At 39.6% G+C, this 25,568-nt stretch overlaps 1 protein-coding gene across 3 annotated transcripts in view; it reads right to left on the reverse strand.

Annotated features, from left to right (window-relative positions):
* Positions 1 to 725: 725 nt before the first annotated feature.
* klhl13 (kelch-like family member 13) overlaps positions 726 to 25,568 on the reverse strand; it is a 45,164-nt gene continuing 20,321 nt past the window's right edge. For all 3 annotated transcript variants that reach the window (XM_085364461.1, XM_085364460.1, XM_085364459.1), the window contains 6 exons: positions 16,049 to 16,190; positions 14,416 to 14,548; positions 12,509 to 12,705; positions 10,530 to 11,325; positions 6,885 to 6,998; positions 726 to 1,803 (listed from right to left, as the gene is read on the reverse strand). In XM_085364461.1, coding sequence (XP_085220587.1) covers positions 1,316 to 1,803; positions 6,885 to 6,998; positions 10,530 to 11,325; positions 12,509 to 12,705; positions 14,416 to 14,548; positions 16,049 to 16,190 — 1,870 coding nt within the window. In that variant the 3' untranslated portion in view covers positions 726 to 1,315. The remainder of the gene's footprint in view (positions 1,804 to 6,884; positions 6,999 to 10,529; positions 11,326 to 12,508; positions 12,706 to 14,415; positions 14,549 to 16,048; positions 16,191 to 25,568) is intronic.

Below are 25,568 nucleotides of genomic sequence, written 5' to 3' on the forward strand. Positions count from 1 at the left end.
AAAGACAGACCTATAGTAGATTATTGCTCTGGAAAACACAGAAACAGGCATTAAAATCTCAAATCTCAAGCACCATTGCAGCATCTCATTAAAGGGACATAATGGGACTATAATGAGGATTTAAAGCTCTGGAGCCAACTCACCTGATGATTACACAAACCTTTTGTTCCTAGTAACAGCTTGAAGCCGACGTCTCGGACACCATATGCTGCTATTAAGGCTTTAATGATCCGGGAGCAGGTGGGCAGATTGTGGGCGACATTACCGTCTGTCATGATGGCAGGAGAAGAGGTGACAGCGGTGGAATTGCCAAATTCCAGTTAACACTTGTCAGCAGTGTAGTTTGCATCACTGGGTGGACAGTGCTTCAACAGCGTGGCTCTAAAAAGAAAAATCACACTCTATGTCTGCGGTTATCCTTTACTGCATACAGTCCAGCTCCGCAGTATAAAAGCGAAGTCATCGTTCCCCACAAACAGACTGATTGATCTTTTCCTTCACGTCATTCACAGCTCATTCATTACAGACAAGTTTACAAAGCAACAAAGGAAGCCAACTCTCTCTCAGCTGATTAATGATCATGAATCCTGTATAAGAGATTTTAGATTCACTCAGACATCAAAATACGACCTGGATACGTGCAACTTCAAGCTGTAGCCAGTGAAGAGGACAATATTTGATTACTTTCAAAATTATGTTTATTAAATTTAGAAAACACCATTTTTGTTAACAGTTTCATACCAACAGCAGGAAAGAAGTGAAACTGCAAGAGAGACGAAGATGGGGCCTGGGCCAACCCCTGAGTTAAAAACCACTTGTCTTTCAAAAGCTCATCGGTCCCTATGCGTTTGCTGTCTGAGGAGGGCGTCACCTGCATCTAACCTGGCATAGACTAGAAGAGAGAGTCAGTGTGGTAGTCAACATCTCAAGGTAGAACACCAAAAGAAACGAGACATAAGAAAAGTCTGGACATCAGGTAGAAAAGTTGATTTGCAAAGTCACTTTTCAAGTGGAGGTTGTTTTTTTTGTTGTTGTTTTTTTTCCTGCCAAAATATACCAAGTATGCAAAATTAACATGTAATTAGGTTGCCAAACCATGTTGGTATGTAGGTTTCATCACGCAGATGTGGGAGGCGGGGTTCTGCACAGCTTTAGGGGATGTGGACTTGGGGGGGTAATTTGGGATGCAGTACAGATGTTGTCCATAAAGGAAGTGCAAACAAAGTCTATAAGGTGTGTTTGTTGAGGGGGGCTGTCGGGGGGTGGGGAAGGGTTACGGGGGTATGAGCGGAGTAGGGCTCACCCCCTTTGCTCATCAAGGTGCTGAAAGCGGTGACTCTCTGGAGGGTGAGCCCGACATATCATCAGGGGGGAAAACTGTGAGTGTGCAGGCTCGGATCCCCCCCAGTGACTCGGGCAAGTCGAAAACTTTGTGCCATTCGTCTTTCTCGGGGTCGTACTTCTGTACTATTTCCACCATGCACCTATTGTTCCACGAGTAGCCGCCCACCACGTAAATCTTATTCTCAAACACGGCCACGCCCACGTCGCTCTGACCTCGCAACATGGCGGCGATAGGTGTCCACAAGTCGAGGGCGGGGGAGTAGTATTCGCAGCTGAGGACGTCGTCGTAGTCGCTGGTGCCCCTGAAATGATTGCCTCCGATCACGTAAAGACGGTCGCCCACCGTGCACATGCAGTGGAGGCCGCGAACTGTCGTCATGGGCGCTTTCTGAGTCCATTTATCGGCATCCGGGTCAAAGCACATCAGCTCCTTCTGAAAAGTGTCGTGAGTGATTCCACCTGCAGCAAGAAAAAAAATATAAAATGAAACAAGAGCATGGAAATTAGGGCTCAAGGCTCATTAGTTGGGAGAAGCTGTCACTCAGACAGATTAATGACTCGTTCGCTCAAGTCAGCCAACCTTTTTATTCATCTGGGCAATGTGGAGCATCAGCCAGCTCTGACGCTGGAAGGCCGCACATTAAAAAAAAAACAAAAAAAAAAACAAAAACAAAAAAAAAAAGACCTCTGACTTCTCTTTGATCCCCTTTTTCCACACCTTCACTCGAACCCACCCGCCAATTTGCAGGCTAAACACTGATTTCACAAACCGAGGTGACATCAATAGCTTTTCAGCCTCTTTTCCACAACATGAAATAATGCTGATGAGGAGCGCTCAGTACAAAGTGGAACACCATTACAAAGCGTCCACGCATGCACGCGCATTCACGCAAACAGTCTGTAGACACCGCAACACACAATGCTGAGGGAAAGTGGGGAAGGAGGGAAAAAAACACAACCAAAAAAAAACAAAAAAACAGGACATGTCTACAGGGAAGGCTTAAAATAAAGAGGAACACAATCCCAGCATGCATTTGGGTAGAAGCCAGCCTACCCCTCCCCCCCAGGCAGATTGACTAGGAGCAAATCCAGTGAAGATTTGCAGAGCACGCCGAATACAGGCAGTAACCCTCTTTTCTTGCTGCCCAGTGATCGTGCGCTCGGTTTATTGTTCAGGCCTAAGCCGTCTATTCAGCTGCCATGACTCAGATCTCTGATGGAGCAACCCCTTAGCTGATCAGGTTCAAAGATGGCCTCACCATCCGTTTTCCTTATCCAAGTAGTCCACGGAGCAAATCAGCTATTAAAACCCTGACAAGAGAACAGTGCTGGAGTCAAAATAGCCTCCTTGTAATACCTCTCAAGGGAGTGTGCTGCTATTTTGATTCAGTTCAATAGCTTTGGCCTTTCCCTAATACAATAATGTCTGATCAGTTTTCCAGTATCTTTGTCTAATCAGCGCCATTAGAGAGACACTAAGAGCAGACAAGATTTTGCCAAATTGATCCCAGCTCTGACAAACTTGCCGAGGAGCTTTTGCCCTTCCATAGGCACCTTAGGGCAGACTGCGATATTGTTCATAATGTCTGCTACATATGCCCTTGTTTTACCACGCCAAAACATTTCCCTGCTCAGCCATGCAGATATAAAACAACTGCAGAGTCCCCTTGTAAAACCAGCAACCTGGTTGAATCAGTGCCAACATATGTGGGACTCACAGAAATGATGTGAAATAGACGGGGAGGTGGGGAGGGGGCTTAGCAGATTCCAAAAATACCCCATAATGAGTTAGAGAGCCCATATGTAACGATCTATGTATCCATGTATTGATTAGCGTTACTGCAGAGTGGTTTAAAATATATGTAGACTGACATTAACATACAAAAGGCAGCGCAGGCTTGATGAAACCAGTTTTTACTTTCTTCTCACTTTTCAGAGTGGCTTGAAGAATGGAGAGGTTTGCATTTATGGCCTCTGTGTCATGCAAAATACTTTCAGTCACTTGCGTTTCTCCATTGAGCATAATCACCCTCTTGAAGTCGTACTGTCAAGTTCATTTTACAGCCGTATGACATCTCACTCTGACTATTAGTCCCTGCAGGAATATGAGCTCTAAATGGCTCCCCTGTTCCCTCTATTCACTATTCCTGATAAAATAGACAGTTATTTACTCTTGAGGTGAGCAGCAAATTGAAATTTCAGACAGTTATGAGCCATTATGGGTCATCACTTCTGGGTTTTAAGTCATACAATGAAATTCAACACACTTTCTCTTAAGGTTTTAAGCAGAAGCCCCTTATTTTTTAAATTCACTTCATAACTCCACACAAAAAAGGCAGAGGAGCTACGCTGTAACCGTCTTAACCAACACCTCCATTATATCACGAGAGCAGCAACTATGTCAATACGACCAACATTTCATATGATTCAATGTGGAGCCATCACAGGACATCACCATTTGGAAACCTAATATTCGTGAGCACCGTCAGTTCTCTGCACTGAGCCCAAACAGACTTCAAATGCATGTTCAGCACAGATGAATCAAAGGTGTGAGGAATGATTAGCATAAATCTGTAAGTGTGAAAGACAGTGTTTTTAAATGATGTAGCGAGTTCAAACATACAAATACCTAGCAGACTGTCAGAAATAAGAAAAAATATGAAAAGGAATCTTTCTTAACCATCTTTCAAATGACCACTTTCAACTATTTCAATTTATCCAAACAACTTTGCAGGCCAGTACAAGCTTAGTGCAGAAATGTCACTATTAATGCAAAGAAATTAAATATAAACACACATGTAAGCTAAGAATCAAAAAGCACATTCAGCCCAGCAGATTTTTACACTAGAAAATATCCTGATCTGAAGGAAGCACGTCCATATATTGATCAGTTTTACTGCGAGACGGTTTAAAATAAATAGACACTGACATTAAAATAAAGAGGCTAGAAAGGGATGATGAAAGAAAATGAAAAATCTTGAGCTCCAATTTTTACCCTCTTCTCACTTTTCAAAGTAACCTGAAGAAAGAAGGTTTGCAGTACAGAACCATATCCATTTGAGATTACTGTCAGCTCTCACTGACATTAAATGCATGTTCAGCATAGATGAATTAAAGCGGAGAGTACTTTAGATTTTTAAAATATAAAATGATCAAATATAATCATCTTTAATGGAGGAAAAAAAATAAAAATAAAAATCTCAACCATGAGATTTACATCAACATTTTTTTCTTTACATAAAAACACCATTAGCAGACAACTAGCGAGTTGTGAAAACCTCAAAAATCCCCAGTCAGTGAAGCAACAATCACACACAAATCATCAGAACACTCGGAAAAAGTGTAATAGTAAAACCAAAGGGTCTTAATCTCTCGACAGGAATGTGGACCAGCAGCAGCGTTGCTCTGTGCCGTTTTCAGTGCTTGTGTCTGAACTCTGTCACACCACTTGAGCCGTGATGGTCTGTGGGCTGAGTGCATTCGTCAGGCTCATCCAGCTGACAGAATACCTTCAGACAGCGCAGCAGCACAGCCGGAGAATGTGACCTGATGTACTGTGACAGCTAGACACAGAAGTGCACTCTAGCTCGGGTCACCTTGCACAGCGCGACTGTAACCTCTGAGACCGCGGACGCTACAGCAGGGACTCGCCGGAACAAAACTGCACTAATGGGTAATGCTTGTTTACCTGTGCCGTGGGCATTAAAGGCACTTGAAAACACGCTGTTGTGTTATAACCCACAGCTGTACTCAGAAAACTGCCTGACCAGCTTGATCGTGTAACGCAAGCGTTCATTTTCCCTGACACATATTTTCAGCTGTCACAGGTGCACAGCCAGCTGTTACAATAGCAGAATTTACAAGACTGCTGAACTGTGATTGATTGTATCTCTGAAACATGAGACCAACACACAAACGTACACACACACACACACAAAGGATAAGCCATTAGACTATCAAAAAGTGGAAATAAACGCTACGAAGTGGAAAGTACTGCCAGGGGCGAAGCGATTCATACAGCTGGCTACCAGCAGATTAGCTCAGGCCGTGACCGTTTTGTTATTCATCATTTCACTTTAGTTATATTAAAAAGTAAAATGTGTGGCTTTCATCTCGGCTCCACTCTAATATTAGGTCTGCCAAATCTTGTGATCTGTGTGATCCCAAACATGCCCCAGTTCTTCTCCCTGATAATGTGAAATATTAACTAATTAAAAATTGTTTATATAAACCCTGATAGTACTCATGTGTGGAGGTAGTCCTTAGCTTTTGGCCTCTTTCCAGCACGTCAGAGTTCGGTGATATAAAAATCAAATCAAAGGGGCTGCATGTACTTTTAATGTGGCAATTTTTTCCAGCTAAACATGAAAGATAACTGGAACCAATGTGATAGAGAATGTGAGGTGCCTTCTGTAGGACCATCTAACACCGGCAAACATTTGCAGGTCTGTGGATTGAATTCACGGCTTGTGTGCACAGTGATCACACTGCTGGATCTAATAAAACTGCATGCAAGCTGGTCAACACCTCAGACTGTAAATTGGTTTAATACTGCTGCTAGTATATTGCTGCTAGAGAGCATTTCAATATTTTAATTTTCATTAGCTAAAGTTTCCCAGGTGGCACTGTAAGTACAATATGCGTTTAATGCAACTATGTAAGTGTTGGTGTTCATAATGTATTCATATTCAGGAGGATTAAAGGATCAAAATACCAACACCATTTCCATTCTGATTGTTACTTCTATCTCCCCTTCTATATATATATATATATATATTAAAAAAAAAAAAAAACAATGCTGAAAACCATTATCTATTTTTTAAAATATTTTTGCATAAAACAATTTTTTTGCTCATGTGTTGCAGATGGATCATAGTACCCATGGCCAGGAGGGATTATTACAGTCTCTTCTGTGTTACACCTCCTACACAGGCTCTAGTCCTCTACTTTGCTCCATCCTTCCCAATCCCCCTCCACCACCACCACCGTTCCCCATCTTTTGTAGCACCTCTCTGGATTAGTCACACTAAGAAACTAGGGCTCATCTCCATACTGCAGGATTTGTTTTCCGTCGTATTAAGTGAACAAGTGCCCAGGTGTCACCTAAAGAGAAAGTACTGGCTGGCTGAAGGCCCAATTCTCAGTGTCCGCCATCTGCCCTAAGTGTTGAACCCTCGCAGGCTCCAAAAGCATGCTCAGCATAGATGAATAAAGTGTGAGGAAAGATTTGCAAAAGTCTGGAAGTGTGAAAGACACTTTCTTTATATGAAGTTTGAAAGATAAAAATACCTAGCATTAACAGGCTGTCAGAAAAATCCTGACTCACATATAACTCCAGAACTCTATGTACGGTTTGTCTAAAATGAGATACTATTGTGACCCCACCTTGCAGTTCTATAACACATTCAGAGAATAAAATTTATTGCTATTGTAACTTTAAAACATGCAATTAAAAAAAACAACTCTTACCCAGTCATGCAACATTACATCTCTATTTATTTAAGCCGATAATAAACTCAAAACTCCCTGGAGCCACTTACCTGAAATATACATATAACCACCGTACACCGTCCCAGCGTGGCCATAATGTGGCTCATTCATTTTGGCAACGTATGTCCATTCATTTGTCCTTGGGTTGTAGCACTCCACAGTAGCTTGAAGAAACAGATGAAAAAAAGAGAAAAAAAAGACTGTATTAGTAGAAAGTAGGTCAAGACACAACTAAGGAGGACAAACAGCAGCAAATGAGGCCTTGGAGGGTCTCAGCGTGGGAGCTAAAACAAGGATTTAAATAGAGAGTACACATCCCCACCAGCTCTGAATGCACTGACTGTGCAGGAAATAGTGAGATTGTTCGAGCTTTCATCTTAAGGTGTCTGATGGTTCTATAAAATATCAGAGAAATCAGAAAGGGGACCTTAGGGTTCATATCAGATGCTCACAGGCTGATAATTGCTGGCTGGGAACCCCAAAACCAGCCAGCCAGCCAGGGTCCATCAACATGTATGATCACTGCATTGATGGAGAAGGGTAATGATTTACCTTCACATCAAACACCACAGTTTAACAATGCAGAATCACACGTTTCCATTTCACTAGAGCTTGTTAACATTTATGACAAAGATTTGTGAACTACTAAGAATTACCAGAATTTCTCCATTTATTATGGGTTACAGTCCCATAATTCCCCTGTTGACTTGCTCCAGGCTTCCTGGCAAATAAAATGGGTTTCACCAGTGGCTGATCTGTTTCATCATTTCTGCGTTCACTATATCTGGGATCCAGTTTTCGACATTTCTGGATTGAACTTGCTGAAGAAAGTATTTGAAGTGAGGTGCTCCAATTACGGAGTCTGGAAATGTAGGTTGTAGATGAGCCAATCCCCATAAACATGCTTCAATGAACTTTCACAGAACCTCAGAAGAGTGCTACAGGAGTACACTGAGCTGGGAAAGGCTACACAGGTATTTCTAAAGACATGAGTGAGGAAAAATTCTGAACAATCAGGACTGTTGCTCCACTTTCCAGAAGCAGCTACCTGCAAAAATTACAACTGAGACAGTTAAGCACAAACAGACTTAAATACAGAGTACATCCCAATAGAAACGGTGGAAATGAGCCCAACGTTACCTGCAAAACGAATCTCTACAACCTGCTTAAACTCTTTTCATTCCTGAAACAAACACCAAAGCTGTAAGGCATAGTGGAGGTGGTATCATTATTCAGGGATGCTTTGCTACCTGAGGCCTGGGTGCCTTACAATAGTGTAGGGAAGAATGAATTCATAATTTCCATCCATCCATCCAATCGCTTCTGCTTATCCTTTTCCAGGGTGGCGGGGGGGGGGGGAGGGGCTGGAGGGCTGGAGGGCTGGAGCCTATCCCAGCTGTCTTAGGGTGAGAGGCAGGGTACACCCTGGACAGGTCGCCAGTCTGTCGCACTGCTAAATTTCAATGAAGAAATTTCCAGGGCAGCAGTGCATTCCCTGAAGCTTTGAGAACGCTCGGTGATGAGAGAAAACAATAAACCCAAGCTCACAAGAAAATCAGCGTCACAACAGCTTTTATAGTCTGAATAGTATAAGCTTGTGAGTTTTGTTCAATCATATCATTATAGAAATAGATAAAGATTTTTGTTTAGTGCAGTCCTTCAAAATTCCTCCTCATTTTACAAGACTCATAAGCCACTGAAGTATATGGGGTTATAGAGGAGCTCCTGTTAGTTACTCAGCTCAGGAGCCGGTCTTTTCCAGCCTGCACTGTAAATGATTAAACCATTGTGTTATTAGTTCACTCACATTGTGTTTCTTCATAAATGAGTCAGAACAAATTTAAATGTATCATCAATAAGTTTAGAAATCCTGGTAATCCAATGTTCCCTCACAAGGATTGTGAGTCACCTCTGGACCAGCTGGATAAGTCTCACCAAGGAAATCAGTGGATACCTAGGTCTGCTTGCTCAACGACTATTATCAAAGTGACCTTCAGCAGTATACAAACTCTCACACCAACTTGATGGAAATAGCACAGTTGTGCTGACTGTATCTAAACTGCAAAGTTGCTGAAAATGGAATTCATCACAAGCAACTTCTCAATAAAGAAATTATAAATTGCATTTAAACCTTGAAATGTATTCAATGTATGATTTTCTTCTGTAAGCTGGAAAGGTCACATTTGTAATTAGCATGGATTTTTTTTCTTTCTACAAGTTCTTCACCACAACAATAGAAATAGAAAATAGAAAATAGAATAATAATTTTAAAAACTGGCAGCTTGTGGTGACATACAGCGAGACCTGTACATTTTGCTTCTTTTTCAATTAAAGCATATATAGGTGCCTGATGCAGTCTTATATTTATATTAAAAGACTGAGCTGTTATTGTGCAAGAGCTATAAAAGGGTTTACAACATGGTGAACTAGAATTAGTAAGTACGTGCATCTTTGTTACATCCTTTTGAAAATATAAAAGCAGCACAAAACTAAAATCCATGCAACACTCAGGTCTGCAAGTATATTCTAAATATTCGTTTCTATGTCGTGAAGATTTTCTTTTAAAATCTAGGCATTTCTGACGTAACAGAAAAACCACACCCTCGTGATCTACCCAGAGCAAACAAATATAATAAAAGGGGCACATCCAGAAAAACATGGAGGCCTAACCGCATGCAGTTAAAGGGCAGTGAAACGTAAAGAAGGAAGAGGCAGCTGTGTAGACTGACAGTGAACTGGTGCTGTGTTTTTTGGTCTAATTATAACCCAGACTGCTTCCACAGTAGCCTCTCTCTGTCCACTGCAGCTACAGAGCTGAATTTAAGTACTGGGTGGTACCTCTCTGTGGTCTACAGTTGGTGCAGAGATTGCAGATTGGTTACTCAGCATCAACAACCAAATTACAAAGACTAGATATAAATGTATAAATACATCTGTTGGCTTTCGTCTTTCCACCAGAGGGATGAAATGTGAACCAAAAAGCTTGTAAAAGCATCAGATTACTGATACAAGTTGATCTGATATGACCTGCTTTTTTTTTTTTTTCTTCCCTTTTTAATCACTGAAAACGCCACTGGCAACATGTATCCACCTCTTTATTTAATCCTCCCTGCAGGCACAGTTTGTGTGCCAACTTCAGCTGTATCTCATCACCTACAGTTCAATGTTATGTACCTACCACAGCTCTGAACAAATAGAAACACTGTGACTTTGTTAAGACTGCATCAGCGTAGGCTGTGGCTTTGTTGTATTGCACTGCAATTTATTACACGGAGAGAGAAAAAAATCTAAACTTATTTTATTCATGATATATTATGACACCCTAAACAACACCTCATCAAAAACCATGACACTTCTCTGAGGCTGCAATGACTGAAATTGATTCTGCATGTGCTGAAATGCTTTTGTAATGGATTACATTCGATTGGGAGGGTGTTTGTGATAATGTGCCCATCCTCTAAATTTTATTAAATTACACACACATTATGTGTGCGACATGTTGAAACAGCAAATGATGTGTATGCACGGCTCTTGATTACTTGGCGTCGGTATGCTTGCAGCCTTATTAAAGCGCTCATTCTTTCTCACACTGCTCTCTCATATTAAAAGTGTAAAATCTCATACAATATTAATTAAAGGCCCCTGTTGTTGCTTAAAAGGAAACAAAAGCAAACAAGTGGGGGAAATAAACTCACCAAGCTCCCCTGCAGCATTCCTTCCACCGACAGCGTAGAGGTGTCCCTTGAGTGCACTGAGGTGGAAGAAGGTACGTTTCTCATTAAGGCATGCCACCTGGATCCATTTGTTGTAGCGAGGGTCATATCGGAACACCGTGTCCACTGCTGTTTTGCCTTTGGTGTCGTAGTTGCTTTGGCCACCCACAACATAGAGAAAGTTGCCGATGACCGCAATGCCGTGTTGGTAACGAGGTGCGTCCATGGGCGCCAGCGCCTTCCATTCGTGAGCCCTCTCATCAAAGAGACGCAGCTCCTTGCTCACAACAAGCTGCTGGCGCAGAACACCACCCAGAGTGACCAGGTGGGCACTGTCTGAGCGGATGGCTGTCCGTTCTGACTGCATAACTGGCTGCATGTAGGGCATCATTTGGTAGTTGCTAGCTTCCAGGAGAAGGTTGACACAGGTGTTGTCCGTACGCATAAAGTCCACAGTCTGCACGTGATTGATGAGATCCTGCGGGTTCATGAGAGGAAAGCGGATGTTCTTCATGAGCTTTGGGGCATAGTCCATACGGCTGTCTTCAAAGCGTAGCCAGCGGCAAGCCGCCTTGAACAGGTCCAACTCAGTGCAGTGTTTTAAGCTGTTACTGGACAGTACAAAAGCCAAGCGTTCAAATGGTAGCTTGACAAACTCCCCCGTGCCCAGCAATGAGGGAAAGTTCTTCAGGATGAAATTGTTGACGTATTTATCCACCTCTGTGAGGTTGTATGTGTTGGCAATGCGTCCCACTTCTACACAGTTGTCCAGAGAAACCTTGACAGAAAAAAAAAACAAGTAAAAAATCTTGGAAAGCTGCAAGTAAGCGTGAAAAGAAAAGGATGGATGTAGCTTACAGCCCTTGGAAAGTAAAACAAACTGTTGGCCTACAATTGGTCATTCCTTTAGTTGTATAGGAATCTATGGAAAAATGTCCTCAGTCCCTTGCTCTGTGAATTTACGGGCCTTTTGCTAGTTTCAAGTCCCAGTGAATGAAACATAAATGAAAGAATATGCTATGATATTGACTAATTCTCAGCTCAAGGGAAAGAAGTCTCATTACAAAGAATCAGTGCTTTAGCAATTTAACACACAGCAGATGTCAACTGACTCTGCTGCTTTTGTCCATTTTATATCACTTTAAATTTAAAAAACGTGGGTTTTCAGACAGTTGGCAAGAAAACCAGCTTTAATACACCTTGATAAATTTATCAGTAAAAACAGATTGCTGCACTGCATTAAAGAAAAAACAAGTACATACATTTTTAAACACTTTGCTGTCAGCATTAATAGTCACTGCATGATAACTTTAGCTAATGAAAGCAGGCAGACATATTAACAGTTGAAATTATAATTAAAAGCTGATTTCTCTTGACTCTGTACAACAAGCACAACCCGTAAACAAAATTGTTCTTCAAACGTACTTTTTCTTCATTTAAAATAAGTCTTTGGTTTTTTGCTCTTACCCTGCCTCACAGGCATGCTCTCACAACTTTCCCACCAGTTCAAATCCAAAATATTCAGAATCAAGATACTTTTTTAATCCCTGATGAAATGATGTGGTCACAGTCAAAGACACCAAGAATAGTAACTAAACTAAAATATATTAAATTAAATTAAATTACAAAGTTAGAAAATATAACAAAACAGCTCTAATAGATACAATATTTTGAAATCATAAATATCCAAGTACATTACACAAATTGAATATATGTGGTTGGCATTGAGGTGGCCCTCTTGTCATACTCTACTTTGCTATTTTCTCTGTAGAGGATGTGCAAATAGTAAGAGTGTGCAACTATTGCAGCTTGTACTTGTGGATTAGATGGAATTTGTTTAAAATGACACAATGTTTATGAAAAAAAGTTTCAAATTTTATATCCAGTTAATTCAGACAATAAGCTAACTTAAAAGCTGCAGGATAGCTGTAAAAACACAACTTTTGTGAGAATTTCCTTACCCCAGAGATGAGAAAGACCTTGCAAAAGTCCAGCACTGGAAGGATTTGTAAGAAGCTGGCTGCCTCAAGTGTGTCTTGCAGATTCTCCATGTTGAGTGACAACTTTGCCGTGTAGATAAAGTCAATAATCTTCTTGAGGCCTATTCGGTTTACTCCATGCAGCTTGATACACATTAAATCCTGTTCTTTCATTCCACCTGCACCAGAGGAGAGTAAGGGAAAGAAGAAACTAACTGAACATATAGTATCTTTATATGGTTCAACTCAGATAGTTTTTTTTATTCAAAAGAATAAAAGCTAATATATGCACACGTCACGTAGATGCAAATGTCAATACCAATGTTTTTACAGTCAAATGACTTATGTCACCAAGAATAGTAAGCATAAGGGAGCACTTTTGTTCAACATTTACACTCAGAGCATTCCCTTTTCACTAATAAGCTAACTTAAGGCTGTTCGATATAACGATATATATCGGATGACGATTTAAAAACGTCTATCGTTTCATTTTACGCTATCGTTTGTTTCGTGGTGTCGCAAAATAAACTGTTTACGGCAATATTTTTTCATCGTTTTGATGGTCACTGTAGTGGCTATATTAATTTCTTAAAAGTTCTCTCTTTCTCTTATATTTTATATAACCACACAACCACACTACAGATGGACAAGCGCCTGTTTTTATGCATTTATTTTAGCAACAGCGACGGTAACACCTTCACGTGTCTGCTTGTTTATGTTCCACATAAATCTTTCACAATAAAGCTCAAGATCCTGTTGAGACTTTTCAAAATAAACTGAATCACGTGAAAGAGCAGATTATTTACGGATGAGAATTTAAAAAAAGAGCCGCCAGGTGCTAAAAAATAAACCTTGGACTCAACCGTTAGAACAGGTTTTCCCCCGCAGCACACCGTGTAATAAATACTCACAAAAAAAAAAAAACGGCGGCCTTTACAACTTATGTCTAAAAATGTATAGTTTGTATAGACTCCAGCTACATGACCCGCAGCTGGAAACACTTTCTGCAAGTCGAGCTGCCCGAGATTCACAGAATTTACAGAAAATGTTACATTTTTGTGATTTATATCGTTATCAGACAATAGAATTCTTATATCGGGATATGAGATTTTGGTCATATCGCACAGCCCTAAGCTAACTCATTAGTAAAATAAGACAAAACAAAAAGCTTTCCTCTGTTCCGTTATATTTCGCAAGCTAATCTGGACCAAACAAAGAAAAAGAAATTCATGTGCACTGCTCATCATATAGAACGTAATGTTACTTGATGACAAGTTGCCCATCAAAGCTTGAGTCATGAAAGTAAACACCTACGGGTTAATACAAGATAAATTCAGTGCAGTAAGGTTGCGTTCTCTGACAACATCTGTGCTACTCGTTTTCCCTGCGTCAGATTAAAAGCTTTCAGTTTAATTGCCCAGATATCTTTGTTATCCGAAAGTGAACGAAGAAAATTTTTTGCAGTCTGTTATTCCTGAAAATACCACACAAACACTCTCTATGTACTTAAAAAGAGCTCAAGGTTCTTCTGCCTCTGCATACAGTGCACAAAGGAGATGAAACAGGCAAGTAGGTCATTTATATTCATTGCCAGCACAAATGACCATGAACATGAATGCATAACAATGGCTCAAACAAGCTGGTTTTATAATATGAATATATGCTCAGTACTGGAGGGATGAGGGCACAAGGTCAATTTGAGTAATTTATTCACAATGCAAAATTCTAGCAACATGACTGCCACTGTGTAGAAACAGAAATCCTCATGAAAAGAAAGCAATTTAGTGGAAAATACAGAGATATAGAGTACTTAAATGCCTGTGCCACTGTCACAAATATCACAAAATTCTACATCGTGGTTTGGCTGGAGTAAGGGCTTGTAGACCAACCTGTGAACATGGCTTTGAAATAGTCGGAGGAGGAGGCCATCATTGCACGGTGCACAGGAAAAGCTTCATCACAGTCGCCAGCCACCAATGTGACATCACAGAGCAATCCCTCTATCCTCAGCTGGTCAAATCCCTTAAAGAGGAAAAAAAAAAAAAAACATGAAAGAGAGAGAGGTTTGTTGCTGACCCTGAGCTTAGAGCACCTGAACAGCTCTGATTTTACTCCCAAGAAGAAGATCTCGGCTTAGACAAAGCCTGATGAAAAACATCAATACTAAAACTTTCAAATACGGCTGCTGCCAAAAAAGGAAAAAGCAGTCACTGCTTTAGGGCTCAACACAATGAACTTGTATGGTTCAGTGAGGATAAAAACAAAATGCCGTCAGCAACGGCCTGTCAGACATGAGCTCATGGACCTGAAATGATACGTGACAGCACTCTAGTCTTGAGCTGGAGCTGACCGACTTGATTGTTGCCTTCATATTTTCTTGGCTTTCTTACGCACAACTGGTTCAAAGTGACATGTTTAGAATTACAGGGATTTTTTTCTCTTGTTGGCATAGAAACCTGATGCAAAGTTACAGCTAAAAGGCACTACCTACACTAAACATGGGCGAACACACTTTAATTCATAAGTGGATATTGCACTTATTCACCCAACGCCTGATTTCACAACCTACCAGCTGACTACCACTTCTGATTATGGTTATGGCGGGTTGCACTAAGAATGTGCAAGCCAAAAACCGCCTTGAGGCGACAGTTACTGTGATTTGGCGCTATTTAATAAAACGAAATTGAATTAAACAAAAAAAAACAAAAACCTGTATAACACATACCGACTCACAACCCCTGCAATAATCAGTGGGCGGGTTTTTTGGTGGATGCTTCCAAATGCACCACCTAATTGAGACTAACAGATTCTATAATCAGGGTGTACGATCACATCAGGCTAGAAAAATCATTAGCATTCCCTTACTGTGCTGTGGCAGCAAAAGATTAATGAGCTGCAAAAGCAGCCAACGGCCATTCATTTTCAGTGAGAGCCGATGACGAAGGACAGTTATTGCTGTTGCAGCAAACAGCATGATGCCAGCACTCACTTGCACAACTTTAGGCTGATCTTCACTTTGCACCAATCAGCGGTGACATGCCAAAGCTGCCACCAACTGTAACATTTATGCAGCTTCCTGACTTTTTTTTTTTTTTTTTGGGGGGGGGGGGGGGCGGTTGTGTATGTACAAGATGAGTGAGCTTTTGTTATATTTTTCATCAACAGTAAATCAGGTTGCGCTCACCCCTTACATCAAATTACATAGACACCAAATCCCAACTGTTTTGGATTATTACTGAAACACGAGACGAGATATTAAACTGTGCCCAGGAATCCATGGTATCAATTCCCTTATGTTGTGTGATACCGCAATGTTAACAGTTTTTAATCTTCAAAGAAATCCAATTAAAACAAATATTCAACATCTTGCTGGCCTGCAATCTGCAAACACCTGTGAGCAGAGCTATAGAAACTACTCACGAGATCGCCAAAGAAATGGTAAGGCCAAACATTAATGTTATTATCAGACGAAGGTGATATTTGACTCTACACTTTGTTTTCTCTATGTTTCTGCACTCTCACCTGAAGAACCACTGAGCTGTGCGTGTTGCTTGTGAAAAATCGAGTGTTTCCAGTCTTTGATGCCTGAAGGTGAGCAGAGATGCCCATATCACCATAGCCCAGAGCAACTTTCATGTGAGCGTCGTCGTCCTCCACGAGGGATCTAATAGGAAAAAGGAAATAAGTTTTTCTTTTTTTTTTCTTTTTTTAACTTCAAACGGGTAGCAAATGCACATTTCCCTCTAATTTTAGCTTCTGGAAAGTAGGACAGATGCATTTTCAAAGTGACACTGCTTAAGGACATTTTGGGCGGCGGTAGCTTAATTGTTAGACTGTCACCTAAAAGTTGTAGAACTGCAAGACTGAATCAGCGAGGGAAATTGTGGCAAAGGAAGTGAATGAGGTACAATGATCTTCCCGAAGCTCTAACCAACCAGACTCCAGCTCTAGGCCACTCCCGAGTCTTAAAAAGCTGCCCATGAATTCCATGAGAATATACTAATATGCAAGAAATGTTTCTCCATAATATCAGTAAAACATTGTGAAATACCCAAGGCTGACATTGCATCCGTTCTAACTTTTGTTAATTAGCACTTAAATGAACATGCAATGATATGCACTAAACATTCTGTGGAAAAAAAACAAGCTTTGAAATCCCAATGTCATATTCACAGCCTTCATTATCCTCTTTAGTTGTATAGATGAACAAGTTATAGGCACATATGTCTGTGTCACACCACCAGCACTAACATCAGCAGGATCTGGCATGAATATTCAACACGGTGCCAAAATGACCTCTGCCCTAATTTACATGAAATGTGATGTGGATATTTGCTGTAGCCACAGTATACGAGCCCTTTTGCCAGAACTGAAGATTTCCACTTAGGTGGATGTGGTATAACGGTTCAATCCCAAGCTCCTTCTGTCCACCTGTCAAAGTGACCTTGGACAAGAGGCTAAACTCCTAATTGGTCCCAGTGGTCAGGAAAGCACCGTGCCTGGTAGATTCCTGCCACCAGTGTGTGCTTGTGAACAAGACACAGACAGGATAATATCACTATATAAATGGAGACATACACCATTTCCCACAGTACACAGTCAATATTTAAATTATGAAGAGAAGCTCCCTGAATTGTCCCTGGATGATGAATAGATTTCATTCTGGACAACCTCTAGCACCTTCAATCTAGAGCCTCCATCATGTTAAAATGGCAAGAATATACATCTCAGTGAAATACACATGGACATAAAGTTTGCAAATGGATTCGCCACTGACAACTGCATCCTGTCTTCCAATACATTCAGCAGCAGCTCACCTTCCTTCCACTCCCCTCTTCTTTTCTTCGTGCAAGGTTTTTTAGTATTGCACATTTCTTACAAACACTGAAACCTCTGGAGGCCACGGAGTGTCACAAAACACATTATTACACCAAAATATTTGAAAAAGTAAGTGTGAAGGTGAAAGTGAAGCGCCTGGCTTCAAGTTGACATTGAAGGATTTTTCTGCAGTGCACAAAAAAAAAATGAGCTAACTGCAATGGCTAAGTGATAAACAAACAAGAATACCGCCCGATGTAGACTTAGTGACACTTAAGCTGTTTTTTGACTCAAGCTGGATGCTGATGGGTATCACAGCTATGTAATGCATCATCTCTTGAAATGTAATGAGGAAATGAAAAGAAGAAAGCTTCTAATGAATTTAAATGAGCTGCGCAGCACTGAAAAAGATCATTAAATAGAAATAATGTGACTAATGGTGAAAGCATATTACATGTCCAGTGATTATTTCTCAGGTTTCAGAGCTTAGGGAGGGGAAAAAAGATAGGATACAAAATACTGCTAATGATGATTGAAGCAAATGAAAGTTTTGGGGCTTTTTTGTTGTTGTTTTGCATAATGTCTGAGCCATTTATCCTTTCGTGGATCCTACACAGTAAGAGTCCTCTGGGAAATCTTGCAGCAGCCGTCTGTGAGAAAAAAGTCAGCGCCGTGGGAGCACGATAATTTAGCATTTTGTTATAATCTATGAATGTGTAAAAGGATGAAAATTCAGATACAACTACGACCTCGACATGTGATGTAATAGGGTGTAAAGTCCCTAACTGCTCCATAGAGGGTGAACATGGAAAGACGGCAAGTGTGACTCAGATCCCCAAGGCAGATACTCTCGGGATACGAGTACATTTTGTTCAGACAAAACTGACATTAGAGAATGAAGCTCATTTGGGTACAAGAGCTGTGGATCAAAAGAAGAACAATACTAACATTTGCTATCAAGCAACACAGCTCTATAGTGTATATCATAAGCAAATCATTTGGATTGCTTTTCTACTCCAAGTACCAAAAACAAAACAAACACAAAAACAAAACAAAAAACAGCTGACTTTGGCGTTAACAGTTCGCAAAAGAATCGGAAACACCTGTCTTGCATTTCTAGAAAAGCAAGAACATGATGACAATCCGACAATAAAAACAATGATGTGATTGAATAAGGGCAGTTGTTTTAATGGGAAAGAAACAAAACTTTCTTTGCCAAGTCTGCGTCCACAGTAGCCAATTAAAAATCTGTATTTCTAACACAGAATGAAAACTAGGCTTAAAATATTATTTCTATTCTCCATGCACTATATTGAGACGACATAAACAGCAATTAATGTGCAATTGGGGCCTCAAACAGTGTTAATTTTCAGACGAATACTGGCCTGGTTAGAAATCCTTTTTTTTTTTTCACCCCACAAAAATGTCTGGCTCAGCATAGAAGTGAATTTGCGTCTTCAAACAGACCCCATAAGCAGGCAGCGCTTGTCAGATATACGAGACTAATGGAAGTAATTTGAAGTTCTTGTCTGGCTGAGCGCTTGATTTTTTAAAAATTTATTTATTTATTTTTTGTGGGTAGTGGAGTGGTTTTCCCATTTGTGAGTAAATGTTCCCTGTGCTTTGATGGGCTGTTATTCAACATCACTGAATAAAACATAGCTTTTACATGTTAATAAAAAGGCTGGGTGAGCCGCTGAGTGTCACGCTCTTCTTTCATATGTATGAAATTAAATTAATGGGGCATATTTAGGTGGAGGTAATATTTTAAAATTGCTTCACATTTAAACTGAAAAACAGTTTATGTCTGTCCCAATAACAGATAGATAAACATACACACAGGAGGGTGTACAGTTATTCTTTTTAAGTATACGGAAAACTACACACCCACAATGAATAATTAAAGAACGCTCTTGATATTGAGAGTCTCCTAAATATGTCTGTTTTCTACTTAGCAGCAATATTCGTATAGCAACTCTGATCACAGCAAAAAGTGAGCTGCTCAGTCTAATAACCAATCATCTAGTCTTCAGATTTCCTCAGCATCTCTAACATGTCTGGTTTTTACTTAATCATAAATAAAGAAAACATAGTCCCAGCTGGTAAAGTAAGTTGGGAATATAACACTTGCCTCCGTCTGCATTACATGCATATCTATTTTAAGACTGATCTCATATAACGTTATGTACATCAGTAATAAGTAGGCAGAACATTGCTTATGTAAATTGTACATCCATTAAAGCTTTTGATGCAGGTCTATTATAGGAGTAATCAAGTGTGATGGTGTGTTCATCTGTTACATAAAGATTTGGTAGCACAACATGGTACATCTGATTAGAAGAAACGAGATAGTTAAAGCTAGGTATTTTGCTGTGATTCTAATTCTTCAGGACACTGAACATGTCATGAAAAAGAAAAACACTTTGATGACATCTCTTTTGTGGGGGGAAAGAAAAAGAACAGGGGAGAACTCGGGTTTTTAAATCTGCCATCTATTTGTATCATCTCCCCGTGTCTGCATGGATTCTCTCTGGCTTCCTCCCACAGTCCACAGACATGCAATTAGTAGAGATGGACCGATCCGATATTACGTATCGGTATCGGTCCGATACTGACCTAAATGACTGGATCGGATATCGGAGAAAAATAAAAAATGTAATCCGATCCATTAAATATCACGAAAGCACCTCACAAAACTTGCAACACGCCGTAACTCACCTCAGAACGTTAGCATGTCAGAGCAGTATGCATCACGTGATAGAGCGGCTGTGGCATGCGGGACCTGTCGGTGGTCTGGATAGCATTTGGAGCTTCGCTAGCAACCTGGCATTTCATCTCCGACAAAGTTATCCCCGAGAGAAGTAAAGCAAGTGTGTAAGTCCATCTCTGAATGTTTGTAAAGCATTCCTGCGTTAAGCTTAACGAGCGACTGCCTCTCGCTCTCCGGCTGCTACTTCAATCGTGAAACTGCTTAAATGATCAGCTGATCGGCTTTTCTGTCGCGACTCCGTCTCTCTTCTTTGTTTTTGGCCCACTTTGCACCAGAAAGAGGAAACCAGCGGCTGAACAACAGCAGCACGTTTAAGCTTGATAAGCTGTTGTTAGAATTTATTTAATATTACTTTCTACTCGAGGATCTTTTTCTACGTAGCTGACGCTGGTAACTGTGCAGGGGCGGATCTAGCAAAGTTTAACCAGGGGGGCCGATAGGGCATTAACTGGGAAAAGGGGGCACAAAGACATACTTTTCTTTCTTATTCTCATTTAAAATGTCTAGCTTTTAATAAATAATTATCTGACACACAAAGTTTTAATTTGATGTAAAATGAATAGAAGTCAATTACTGTATATAGTGACTATTAAGTCTAATATATATACCCTAGTAAGCTATAGTACTTTTTCCTTTGGGAAGGTACCATCTGTGCAGTCTGCAATTTTGTTGAAGAAAGATGTTGAATCTATTTAATATTTCTTGAAAAATAATTGATTTCTGTGCATTTTTTTTCACACTGCATCAAATTAAGGTTGATTACGTCGATTAAGCATCATGAGGTGGCGCGTGAGGGGTGGTTCCCTATTTTTTATTTATTTATTTTTGTTGTTGCTGGGAGTTGGAACCCTATTAGTTAGGTTGCTTAATATTTACGCTAAGTACTCTTTAAAATACCAGAATAGGGAGGATGGTGTAGGTTTAAGTTTATTAGATTGATCAGTATTGCTGAACTATGAAATGTTTTTTTTGTATACAGGTATAACAGAATAGCTTTAGTGTAGTTGTTGTTTTAAACTTGAGTATGAACTTGCAGACTTGCAAAATGCAGCAAGATATTTTAAAAAACAGTTTTGTTGATTAAAAAACACTATATCGGATTCATATCGGTATCGGCAGATATCCAAATTTATGATATCGGTATCGGTATCGGACATAAAAAAGTGGTATCGTGCCATCTCTAGCAATTAGTAGGGTTAGGTTAACTGGTGATTCTAAATTGCCCACAGGTGTGTGTGTGTGGCTGTCTGTGTTAGCCCTGGTGACCTGTCCAGGCTGTACCCTGCTCTCTCTGCTCACCATATGGCAGCTATAATAGGCTCCAACCACCCCCATCACCCTGAATTGGATAAGCAGAAGAAAATGGATGGGTGGGCTAAGGGGAAAACAGATGCAATTCACAGAAAGGATGTAATGAATGCTAAAAGGCCGAAATAATTATTCACACCTGCTTCTATCAAAGTTTGCTTTGATATTGGTACAGATTATACATGCATGCATGTTTAAACAATACTAGTGTTCTCCTATTTTTCTTATGTGGAAGCCAGTTTCTGCTGAATGGTCCGTGTACAAAGGGCTCCAGAGCGCTTGTGGTTTAGGTAGTAGAGTTGCTCCTACAGTCTATATGTCAAAGTATCCTTGGGAAAGATATTGAAGCTCAAATTGCCCCTGATCCATTCATCACAGTGTACATGTGTAAATTGATACAATAGTGATTAGGTATAGATAAAGGCACTGTAACAATGTATAGGTGATTGGGTGAATGAGAGTTGTAGCAGAAAAACCAAACTAGTTCCAGTCCATTTGCCATTCTTTTTCTAACTGTAACATCACAAACTTTAACACTAAACATACTAATTGAGTCAGACAAGCAGCTCTTGGGGTTTCTGCAAAAATCTGAGCACCGCAAAGTCTGACTTTGGGGTAAATTTGCTGGATTTGAGCTTTTGTACAGAAAACTGCCAAATTTTCTGTTATTATACAGATACTCACAGAGGCTCATTATCCGTTAATTGAGTACGTTTGATTAACAGTATCTTGTTGCTACTTACCCTCTTAAGCAGTCCCTATGGGGGGACTACTTGTTTTTTTGTTTTTTTTGTTTGGTTGTTGTTGTTTTACTTTTTAGAGACTATTTTCTTGTGATGTGTAACTCAAATAGGTCTCCTTTTTCACAATAGTTAACCCAAAATTGAAAAAACAAAACAAAAAAAACAAAACACACCTCTCAGCAAAGGTAAGATTTGCATTAAAAACTGGATGCTGCAGCAAGGACTTCACTATAAAAATTATATTCTTACCATTATTAGTCAAGAACAGAGAGAACCATAACTATAAGGGATCAGCTTGCAGAGTCTCACTTCAAACCCTATGCAGCATTTACAGAACTGTGCAAAGACTCATATAGCATGGTTTTTCACAGGACTGCACATGAATGAGTCCACAAGTGCAACATGCATTGTTTTTTAAAACAGTGTCTTTATTTTTAAAAACATCACAGGCTGCAGGCTGGCGAATCACCTGCAATACCGCTCATTTGACCTGAATAACTGACCTCAAGCAATGTGACAGAACTGGTCTACTTTCACTGGCCGCAAACCATTTTGTCAACGTTAAAGACTGTATTAAGACAGTAGTTTTGATGGTTTTGACAAAGATCAAGATTGAAATGATAATAAAAAAGGGAAGATCACTCTCCTGAGTTACAATTAAAAAAAAAGAAAAAGGATTCGCCATTTGAAATAAAATGCCATTTAAACACATACAGCATTTTTGCCTTTAGGTTTCAGAATAAGTAAATGGTGAATCATTAGATCGTTAACCTTGCACATATTAAAGAAACTCAGAAATGCATAATAATTACTGAACTCCACAACTAAAGACCCAACAAATCAAATGGTCACTTAAAAAAGATCTACACCATTAACTAAGTAAAATAAAATGCTCATTACTGGCCTGATTGCTGCTATTGTTATGCTTTACTCTGTGAGCAAATAAAGTATGTAAGCGAGCAGAGATTCATTAGTCTGCAAACACAGAATGGAAATTAAATGTCTGCTTGGGTATTGTAATGTTTTTGATGTACATTAGTGTGAAATGTAAATAGCCATCTTTCAGTAATTATTTTTATAGTAACTGTTGCACAGTAATTAACTTTACCAACAATTATAGATGCTGAATCTTTTTGCCGTGAAGGAAAACTGCACACAGGGCTGGAAATGCAGAATTATTAACGATGTGAGGCACAGTTACTTTGGATCAGTTGGACGTGGGAAAAAAAAGGGTTTCAACTTGCTATACTATAAAAATGTCACTGAATGCTTTTGCTGCCTAATCTGGTTTAAAAGTCATTATTGTTCATCTTTAGACTCATTATTCGTGCTAATAAAAAATTAAAAAAGTTAGCTTAGGAGTTGTGGGCGGAAAACTTTCTCCTCTTTTCTTCACAGAGAAACTTTAGGCTCTGATAAGCCGAGCTGACCTCAAACTCACAAAAAGCTTCATCAGGCAGGCTTTTCTGTCACCTCACTTCGCTTCACATCTTTGCACTTTAACACACCACAAAGACTTCAGCAAACTAACATTCCTGTGTAGACTTTTTTGTGAAGACTCAAACGATTAGGCCAAAGACATTTGGGATATATGATGGATAAACATTAAGAGAAGTTCAGGGTGAATCTAATTGTTATTCCTTTCACATGCTGAACTGAGGAGCTGGTAGGAGGACCAATGAGGATACATAAACAGACAAAATAAGCACAAAAACACGGAGACCTCTACCACCACAGGAGGTAAGGAAAACTAGAAATATGAGATCTAGCTATATTACTACAGGTCTGTTACATATGAATGATTAAGAATTAAATACAGCACCATCTTTTAGATGACAATGAGAGAATGGAATTGGTAATAAGGTACATTTTACAAGGATGATAATGGACCATGTCTAGCAGGAACACCATTACCACGAAATACTGATGGCTTTAACAATAGTCACAATCACACTGACACAGAGCACAGGCGATGTACTGGTACATTTACCCCGTCAGGTGGTAAGTCGGACAGGCAGCGAGGAGAGAGTGGGTTGTCCAAACCACAAAGGAGTGTTGGTGGCTGCCGGAACGAAACAAAGAAGACAACAGCTACAGCATCCCACATAAAAGTTCTGCTCTTCCTCACAGACCAGAGAACGGAGTCTTGAATCTCTAGCTGCATCCCTGAGCAGTCTGAAGATACAAAGCTTTAGTGCACGCAGCACTGACCAACGCAAAAATAATATGTATATTATGTTGGATTTTTTTCTCTGATCTTGAATAAAAGTACTATTACATTCAAATAAATTCTACTAAGCTTCTATATTATATGCGTATATAACATTTGCACAATCACATACGAACTTTTTAAAACATAGCAATATATAACACTGTATTAATTGTGGCGTTGTGTTTGTATGAAAGATTATGCTCAATAAAAGCTGTCACAAGTTCAACGCTAAACTCATTTCACAGTTTAATACTCAGCAGGTCATGAAGCACATTCAGCCTTTGAACACTGAGGGTGGATGAATACAAAACTGCTTATCAAACACTCAGTATCATACACTGTCACACATACTGCCGGGGTAATTTCATTAAAAGTCAGTGCCTCCCATCTGATTTTTTATTTATTTAATTATTTTTTTGTACAATAACTTGTATGTACTACATAAAGCCGTGCAAAATCTTGCCTTTGCTATGAAAATCTTGAAGTACACAGGATTGAGGGCAAACTTTTCACATTTTAAGCCACTGAAGAAAGTTTTTTCATATAACCAACTTTAAGAACAAAAATCACAGGATACATCAACTTGAAAAACAAAACGTCATCAGTTTAAGGTTTTGCATAAAGAGTAAGAAAACCAAACATTGGTGTCGTGGATGTGAAAGAAATTTAAAAAGTGCACTTTGGCTAAACTTCAAGGGGTAATGTTACCATGTGGGATAGGTGGCTGTCAAAACAAATTATAGCATATCTACCGTCTCTCTCTTTTTTTTAACCTGCATTTTGATGCCTTGCTTATCTTCTGGCTGTGATTCATACCGTGTCAAAATAATTTTATAATTTAGTCATATTGTAAACGGTTGCAAATGTAGCTAACAGCCATGAAATGGAGAAACAAAACTGATGTTCCTTAGTTCTTTAAAATGCTGAAATTTGAGCTCACAGAAAGGCATAACTAACATGTGTACTTTGAGGGCCTGTAATGAAAAATATACTATTCATAATATAGCATGAAGGTAAAATTTTTACATTTTCTCCAATAAATACGCTTAAACAAAATCACAAGTTACTTGATCATGTATAGAATAACCCCCCTATTCCCTAGAAGTTGGTATTATATCAGAAGCCTTAATATATTCTAAGAAAACCATTTTATTTCATTTGACTTTAAAACATTTTAATACATGCATAATA

Source organism: Diplotaxodon limnothrissa, linkage group LG10 (assembly GCF_057381915.1).
Source record: "Diplotaxodon limnothrissa isolate DT_005_m linkage group LG10, D_limnothrissa_male_GT1.1, whole genome shotgun sequence".
Classification (NCBI taxonomy): Eukaryota; Metazoa; Chordata; class Actinopteri; order Cichliformes; family Cichlidae; genus Diplotaxodon; species Diplotaxodon limnothrissa.